At 39.8% G+C, this 9,354-nt stretch overlaps 1 protein-coding gene across 5 annotated transcripts in view; it reads right to left on the minus strand.

Annotated features, from left to right (window-relative positions):
* Positions 1-549: 549 nt before the first annotated feature.
* The window catches only part of sema6cb (semaphorin 6Cb), a 162,329-nt gene continuing 153,524 nt past the window's right edge, over positions 550-9,354 (minus strand). For 4 of the 5 annotated variants that reach the window (XM_067407113.1, XM_067407131.1, XM_067407122.1 and 1 more), the window contains one exon: positions 1,955-6,695. In XM_067407113.1, the coding sequence (XP_067263214.1) occupies positions 5,419-6,695 (1,277 nt within the window). In that variant the 3' untranslated portion in view covers positions 1,955-5,418. Of the gene's footprint in view, positions 6,696-9,354 lie in introns of all 5 variants that reach the window. The other variant, XM_067407138.1, reaches the window with a different exon arrangement.

Raw genomic sequence — 9,354 nt, forward strand, 5'->3', positions numbered from 1 at the left:
ATTTCATCAGATTTGAGATTAACCTTGGTGCAAGTGTGTGTCGAAACATGGATGGAGAACAGTATGGTTCGATTTTATTATTATTATTATTATTTTTTACCGAGCACCATTACACCCCTATTGTTGAACGAATCAGTTGATTAAATGAATGAATGACCCACTCATATAGAATGCATGTTTGATCATTGCATGACATCGATTAGAGATCAGACGGCTCCATACCTCCAGTCGCTCTCGTGTTATACACCGATCGGCCTGTGCAGCGCTGCTTCAAGTCAAAGACACCTTACTAGTTACTTTACTGAACGAATAAAAGGTTTTGAACAAATCAGTTGAGTGATTCAATACAATGTTGCTTGTAGTTGTATAACATGAATTGATAACCTTATATAGAACATAAGTGAAGGTGAACATTAAAAAAGTCAGTTTGAGGAAACACAGATAGGTCTATTTAATATCTAACATCATGTGGAAGACCTCAGCAAAAAATATATTTCCTGACTAAAATAACAAGTTCAATTTCATAAAGCTACCGCTGGAGTAGGCTATTTTTAATGTTTTTCATTTACAGTAAATACTATGTATCAACATGAATGATACAACCAATATTCTCAGCAGAAAACAATAAAAAACAATAAATGGAAGGCATATTAATATCAGAACCATCCATCTCTTTGTAATAAAAAATAATGCAAATGAAGGAGTGTAGCACTGTATAGTTATGCCAAACACGGCAGCAATATCATAACCATGACTATCAGCTAAATCTTTCAAGATGATCTCAAAGATATTAGAAACAGACTCAAAAGTAAAAGAAAGCATACAGAGAAAGAGAAGGGAAGATAAAAAACTCTTTAAAAAAAGAGAAATGAAACATTCTGAGCACAACAGGGATTTACTAATTTACTTTTTCCTTGTATTAAGATACCAGAAATGTCAGAAATGAAGCAAAAGTGTAGTAAATTCCTGTTTTTATTTTTTAACACCTGATCTATTTTATGTTCTAGGCACATATCACATAAAATATGTTGATGCCGAGTTAATTTTATGGGTAAGAGGTAATAAATTCTCAGTCCAATTATTCATGAGAAATTAAGTTAATGAATTTATTAATTTGACAAAAATATGACACATTAGATTAGCTGAAGAACATATATATAAAAAATACACCAGGCATATATTAGAGAATTTAATTTCTGACACTGATACCAACACTAATCAATACCAGAAAAGTCTCCACACTCCACAAGGGGCAAAATAATGTTATCCATCCACAGCTAAATAGTGCCCCATTTTAAACAATGAGCCTATGAGTACACGCACATACAGAGAATCACACAAACATATGTACTCAGCAGAGTTGCATGTCGCAATGTCAGCAGTGTCTACTGTCATACACGGTTCTGTATACATCCTTTCAGCTGTTATTGTGAAACACAAAAAAACTAAATACAAAAAAACAGATGCTGACAAACAAACTCAAGGAGCTAAATATATCACTATTCACTACAAACCACCACAGCATTTTCACAAAAACCTTTCAAGAGTGAACAGCAGATGTTGAGAAGGTTTAGGGTCATTGCTAAAATTCAAAGGGCATTCAAACATTTTTTTTGTGTGGTCCCCTTCTCCTTCGGATCCAATGAGCAGACTATATAGCGGTTCTCCTCCCATTATGGTGGAATTCTACATATTGAACAACCAAATGCATGCGATTTTATCTACAGAAACATTCGGTTGCTCCTGACAGTTCTAAGATGAGATCCGTTCATTCCATCTCCCAGAATACATTTCTCTAATGCCCTCTCACTCTGAGCTCTGACAACCAGCCAGAGAAACAGAGCCAATGAAAGTGAAAGAGGGCTAAAGTGATGGAGGAAAAACCAGGAGACGTGAAAGTGTATTCTGGTGTGAATTTGATGATTCTCATGGGGGTGATATCAGGTAGTAGCGCTCTTGATGACACCTGATGAGTACTGAACTAAGAACTGTGGGTAATAACTGAGACTGTTCAGCTCCACCTGTCAGACAACCTGCAGTTAGTGTGTCCGCTGCCTGAATCCAGAGCCACTTATCTGCACCTGAGTCTTTATGGATAGAAAGAGGGCAAGTGAACACCACATAGAGCAGTATGATAGAAAATCATAACTTATTGCAAAATTACCTAACACTACATAAATCCATGGATAAATAAAGTCTGGTATGGGATGTTGAGTGTTTTTCCATTCCCATGTAACTGAGGGAAACTGATCAGGTTCTGCCTTGCTTTCATTGGCTGGATGGGAATGAGCAGTCTCTTTTAATATATATTCACCTTCAAATCAAGGGCCAAGAGGAGCTAATTGGCTATTAGATTAGTCATGTTTGGCGCTTGAGCTGTACGGTAAACATCATCCGTTGCATTCTTGTAGTACAGCAGGGGTTGGCAAACAATGCCTGAAACAGCTGGGTTTTACATCATGAGACCCCTGGCTCTCCTTGACTACACCCAAACATGATTATTTACTTATTTTGCTGCAAAAAAAAAAAAAAAATTAAAAAACTGATTTTGAAGGAAAATTTAACAAGCCTTCTAAAAAGTGGAAGCCATCATGGAGTGTGCATGTCGAATAATAAGAAAAAAGCATGTAAGATCAAACCACGCAATCATTAAAACAATATGCATGTTATGATCTCTCATTTATTTCTGTTATAAGGAAAATACAACAGTATTCCATAAAAGCAGAGGTGGAGAATCCATGGGGCTTTGCCCAATAGTAATCATAACAGAGCACTGAATCCTGGGAAACTCCAGGACTGTATTTACACTGTGCAATAACAGAAACCTCAATGGTTAAAGCAGATAAAACAGACACAAGCAGTTCCCTTTCCATCATAATATCTATAGAAATTCAAAGAAACTACTCCAGTCTCTTTCCACTCAGTCTACTCGCCCCGGTTTTCCGTCGAGTATGATGCAGGGATTCAATCCTCAGTCCATTTTCCACCTGGGATGCATATGATGCGGTAGCCATCTATTAAAATGTGACATTGCATTTGGTTTTGTGAGGGGCAACAGAGCACATAGTTACAGGCAGCCAACTTGAAAGGTTCATTCAAGTGTACATGATAAAAACTGTATTTCAGACCAGCACCAAGAATTTATGCAAAAGCAGACACATCACAGAATAAGATGATGACGATGACTTTGAGGAGAGGAACTGTTCTGAGTTACTCTGCCAGACTGAAGTACTGGGAAAAAGCAAAAGGAGGTATGTGTTTGAACTACAGCCAACTGATATGGTCTCCTCATGAAGCACACACACGCAGAAGTCTCTCCTCCAAACAGAGTGCAAAGCCTAAGAAGTCTTACTCTCGCCATTAAACGTAAGATCTGAATGCTGCATTGTAAAAGTTCATCTTACATCTTACTTCATACATCTCAGAACAAACCCATCAGTTCTGTGAGGGCAGGGGTTTCTTAAACTAGTGTTGAGTTAAACAAGAAGAAAAGAAAGAAAACATGAAAGAGACAGACAGACAGAAAGAGAGATGGGTAAACAGACAGACAAATAGATAGAGCGATGGATAGATAAAAATGCAACGATAGAACGGTGGAACATCAGAACAATGGAACAATATATATAGAACAGTAGATACAACGATAGATAGAACGATAGAGCGATAGATAGAACGATAGAATGATAGATTGAACGATAGATAGACAGAACGATCGATAGATAGAACGATAGATAGAACGATAGATAGAACGATAGATAGATAGATAGATAGATAGATAGATAGATAGATAGATAGATAGATAGATAGATAGATAGATCTCTTTGGAGGGAAAACTATGTAGATGCTGATCCAAATTCAAAAGCCTCACACAGCCTGGGGATATCAAAAGTATCTAGAAATATATATCTACAATAGTTATGACACATACAGACAACCAAGCTTAAAAAAAATACAAATGTTAAAAATAAAAAGATAAATGACGGCCTCTTTGCCCTTTCCTTATGTCCCCTCTCCCACTCTGCCGCCAACCCCCCATAACACATCATATTAAATAAGGCACAAATTTACACAATTAAAATTTGGCTAGTTATTGTTCATCTATTTACACAAACAGTTTTAGTGTTAATATTGATACATTGTTTGTTTTAACATAATATAGGAATAACTCAGGACAAAAGTAAGAAATTATTTTGTTCTCGACTTGCGGTGTCCTAGCCAGGTGTGACCAGTTTCAGTGTGTCAAACCGCTTCATTGCGCGACACATTTAGAGCCAATAAGCATGTTTAAAACACCGCTAAATGGAGCAGAAGTATTAGACCAGTCAGATTTCACTGTGGGTGGGGCTATACATAATAGAAAACAGCAAGTGGTCAGGGTTGGACTCAAGATTTATATAGTAGAGATAGCTTTAATCACTTTATCACACCTGGTTAGGACAGTGTTCAATGATTCCACTGTAGAAGATTAAAATTTTTTGATTCACTTTCACAGATTAACTGATTTTAACAGAGGAGACAGAGGGTAAATACTGGAGCACCTCACACTGATTCTGCAGCGTATAGACAAAGAATACATTCCTCTTAGGTATATACATACATCTCCTTCATAACACTAAGGCCGATTGATCTCACTGGGAACAAAGCATTTTGATGTAACTGTTTCTCTAGCCACATTTAATCATCTGAATTTTAACTTTATTGAGTTTGAGATGTCTAGCTGCATTACACTGGAGTGGACAGGATGGGGTGAATATTATTGCTTATGGTTTTTACAGAGATCTCTTTCAGGTTGTGTGGGCATTTCACAGCACATCTGCTTTCAAAATAAGGCGAAGGAACTTGTTGAGGGGGCTAAACCATTTCAGTAATCTAGATACATACACTGGGTATGTATGTACATACACACACATACATATATATTTTTATATATATATACACTCACACACACGCACACACACATGCATATATACACATTTCTAATTGGGATCAGCACAGTTCATCAACTCTACATCAACAGAATAGTTAAGCCAAAGCAAGAAATATCAGAATATCAAACAAGGTGTTTACACTTGTTCGGATAAAAGTTCAGGTCCGGAGTTTAGGATCAGTGACACCTGTCTAGACAGTCCAAAGTAACACCGTAAAGCCACACACTTATCACTGTGGCAGCCTAAATCTATGTGGACTCTTGTTACTCCTCCCCTCCTAATGGCCAATAGCTGAGCAATACCAATATGGTACAAATATATTCATGAAACAGAGAAAAACAGGTCATAGTTCAAATGTAAAGTCGACAACACTGGCAGCCAATCTTTCACCCATAAAGGCAAGTTTATTTGTCCAGTCTTTCAATTGTTCTTAATTTTGAGAGGTCACGTAGCCTTTTACGAAAAACCACAGGCTTTTCTTCTCCATTGTTCAGTAGTTGAACTTCCCTGCCTGGTTGACGGGCGAGCTAGCAGGGATGAACAGTGGTTTGGGTGGGACGTCAGGCTTGAGCGAAGCTGTCCGACGGACAATAGCTCCACGGTGGACTTCTGGCTGCTCGCTGTAGCTATGCTGGCGAGTTAGGTATCCGTTAGGGATGAGCGGATGCCGTACATCACAACCTGAACTGCTGCCGTTAGAGTTCATTCGGGAGAGCAGAAGGGGCTGATGAGGGCTGCGCTGGTTGAAGCTGTGCTGCCGTGGCACCACACCCCCGCTGGGCATCTTGGGGGTGGTTATCAAAGAGTGCCGTTGTGACGGATGACGGGACACTCTCTCTAAGGTGGACTGATGATGGGGAGGAATCTCTGGTGGGACGTCCATGCGGCGAGTGAGACTGTCCCGAGGAAGTGTGGAGGAACTGTAGTACGGCGCAGACTCTGTTTCTGGGATATGTGGCTGTACACGATTTGCGAACGCCATCTGACCGGCGTTAGCTGACATGGAAGAGGTGAGTACAGTGGGACTCTTGCCCGTGGCCACGTTGATTTCGTGAATGTGTTTCAGAAGCTCATCGAGCGAAGTGACGTCCACAATCTTGTGAGGGTAGCAGTGATACGGCTGGCTTACCACACGCTCTGCGTTGTGGACTTTGCGTTCCTCCATGTGTGCAGAGCCGCCTAGTACCTGTCCGTTGGTCAGTCCTTGGGAGAAGGGGAAAATCTGATGCTGCAACCCAGTGGTTGGCCGAGATGCTCCCATGTTATGGGACTTGGGTTCTTTAGCATTGTTGCAGTTTTGATTCTTCTCCCATTGGTTCTTAAAGGCCTTCATACTCTTGATTGGGAGCTCTGGCGTTGAATCAGGAGTGGGAAGGCCGGAGAGCTCAGCAGAGTGGTGATGATGTGGGTGAATGAGCTCTGTCATGGCAGCATGGTGGGCATTCCTGCGATGCGCTTGCTCTTTTCCATTAGCAAAGAAAGAGTTGTAGAGTTTGGGTGAGGATACCTCCAGCTTGTCATCCTTGCTTTGGCTCTCTAGCAAGCCGTTTAGCTTGGCTAGGCTGCGCAGGGATAGAGCATGTGGGATCGGTGCTTCTGGATCTTTCGACAGCCTCTTGGTCTTGTTAACGTTGTGGTTGCAGTAACAGGAAACGAGGAATCCGGAGAGGAAAGCTCCCAGGACAAACGCCACCAGTACACATGCAATAAGCAGAGTGTAGTGAACACTGTGGTTGGACTTATCTACCTCGGGGGGTCGGCGCACTCCTGCAGAGAGGGGAAGAGAGCAAGATGAGTGCACTGTAAAGACACAGCGAGGTGCCAGTGAGGTTAGCTTTTAACAGTGAGCGAGACTGCAGAGTTCTTAGTAGACTTCTATTCATGTTAGAAACTGCTGACAAACAAAGCAGAGCGCTGGCTGAGCGGGCTGTTCTGAATCAATCTGCGAATGCTCATTGGTTCAACATCAAATAATGCGAGAGCCTCAAGAACAATTGCTAATGGTCTTGGAGGGAGCTAAGTGGTTCTCTCATTAGCCACAGTCTCAAGAGCAGCGGCGCTATGTGCTTGACTCACAGCTGATTGTGCTGTTCTACACTGAGCTGCATATGGCGTTAAGGTGGTGCGAAAATGACATGGAGATGTTTTCAGTGACTACAAATTAAAATGACTGCACAGACCACCTTACGGTCTTAATGAGCTGAGGGTAGAGGTGATTTTGCTAACATGTGCACGCTCAGATAATTAGTAACTCCCACTGCCATCTGCACAGTCAGCCTTCCTTGTTTTTCTCCTTTTTCTGTATTTCTTTCTGTTTCTTCTTATTTATAAGAGCACCAGTAAATGGAAAAATATGCTGTTAGAGATATTTTACATAGAGAGATATTTTACACTGAGCTGTAAGCTGCTTTGGTAAAAAAAAAGTGTCTACTAGGAACCTAAATATTATGTCTTAATTTTAATATAACCTCAAAAACCCAGTGAAATAACTTAAAGAGCACAGATTCCTTTACAGCGTTGATGTGTTAGCTATTGAAACTGAAAGTTTGGGTGGGACATATAAAATTGTGACACATCATGAAAGTGAAGAGAGGTGAAAGCAAGATAGATAGATGAAAATAAATAAATAAATAAATAAAAAAAAAACTATTGCTGCATCCAAAATCGCATACTGTGTGTAGGTAGGTACTACAATTGCATTTGAACTTACTTTGAGCCAGTATAAAGTATGTTCTATATAGTCTGAATGAAATTCTGATGTACTACATCCACTATGTTGTTACTGTCACGTGACCTACCAGCATCAGTTGCGTTACTTCAGTGCCATTCATAAATCCTCTCCCATGGCCTCATGGGATAGTCTATGAATGCGCACTTCAGAATCTCGCCGGAAGTAGTAGATCATGTGGGGACTTTTCGCCTACTGTTTTTCGAATACTATGCATTCAGACATATTATTGTGTTGGCGTACTGTTTTTCACATACTATATAGCAGGGAAGTATTTGATTTCAAATGCAGTGTATGATTTGCTAAAGATTTGCTAATTGTGACTTACAGGAACTTAAAGCCACAGGAGTCTTATTTTGAGTCTTAAAAAGATATTCATAAGTGTGGGAACACTTTGCAAAATGTCAAGCAAATTTAATACAGCTTTATCTTATCAAATGAAAATGTTTTAAAGCCCCCTGTAGTCAATAATTTTATCCCTTAAAACTCATCTTTGATCACCAAAATGACATATTCTTCAAATTTCTTCATGCCTTAAAATAGCTTGAATGGAACTCTTCACCCTTGTTTCATTCAGTATACGTGGATCAATGAATATGCAAATTAGCCCCGCCTCCACTCAATCACACACGCTCAGAATACCTGATATATCGTCTACAAGTCGATGTATCAGAATGGTAATGTGTTTTATGTATCGCTCTCTACAACGTCAGACACGTAATGGTAATTAATATGATTAGCCTTTTGCTTGACTACGTTATCAAACACCTAATAGTGAGTTGCTAATGTTGCACAAACCATGTTGCTGTTCACCATCTCAGTCTGCCTTATAAAAATCAGTATCCTTAGAAACACTTTGAACAACTTAGAACGTCAGCGGAGAAAGGCATAACATCGTAATATACAACAGCCATATTGCTAAATCTACACGATTTTTCATGAGACTCCCCAGCTGTGCAGCATGGTTAATGATATGCTAAAGCCCGCCCATAAGTTGATGGGATTGGTTGCAACATATTTGTAATGTCGAGAACAATGGCGATTTCAAAACGTGTTTTTGAGACTGTCTTTGGTTCATTGCGGTTTTAAAGAGAAAATACTCAGCAATGGTGTTGACTGATGAATTTGCACATGGTTTGTCTTAAAGCAAATTAAAAACACCATAGAGACATATAAACATTAAAAACTTGATTTTCACCACAGGGGATCTTTATGGGAAACATTTGTTGCAGATTGCAGAGAGCCAAAACTAAAGATAGCTTAAAAGATGTGAAGCAATACCGGCTTAAGACTTTTGGCAAGGCCAACGAAGTCTCACTGATGCTCACGTCAGCGAACAGCAATGGCAAACACAACACTGTGTAAGAACAGAGTGGGTGGACCGACCACCGTTAGCAAGCTATCGAGTTAGGGAGAGAGCGGGAGTGAGATGCTATTGTGTTTTTTCTAGCAGCTGCAAGCAAAAATACAACTATGAATGCATAATAACTCTATGTGAGAAAAACAAGGATAATCTTCCTTCAGGCATCAATACAAACACATTAGCTGAGCAGCAACTGTGCTATGCTAGCTATAGGAGAAGGAAAGCTTCCCGCCAACTCAATTCTTTATTGTAATTTTTTCTCCCTAACTGTTTATAGATGCAAACCAGAATGAGTTATAGCCAAGTAAACTTCTGAAAGTGTAGCCCAGTGTGCA

The sequence above is a fragment of the Chanodichthys erythropterus genome, chromosome 2, assembly GCF_024489055.1.
Source record: "Chanodichthys erythropterus isolate Z2021 chromosome 2, ASM2448905v1, whole genome shotgun sequence".
NCBI classification, from domain to species: domain Eukaryota; kingdom Metazoa; phylum Chordata; class Actinopteri; order Cypriniformes; family Xenocyprididae; genus Chanodichthys; species Chanodichthys erythropterus.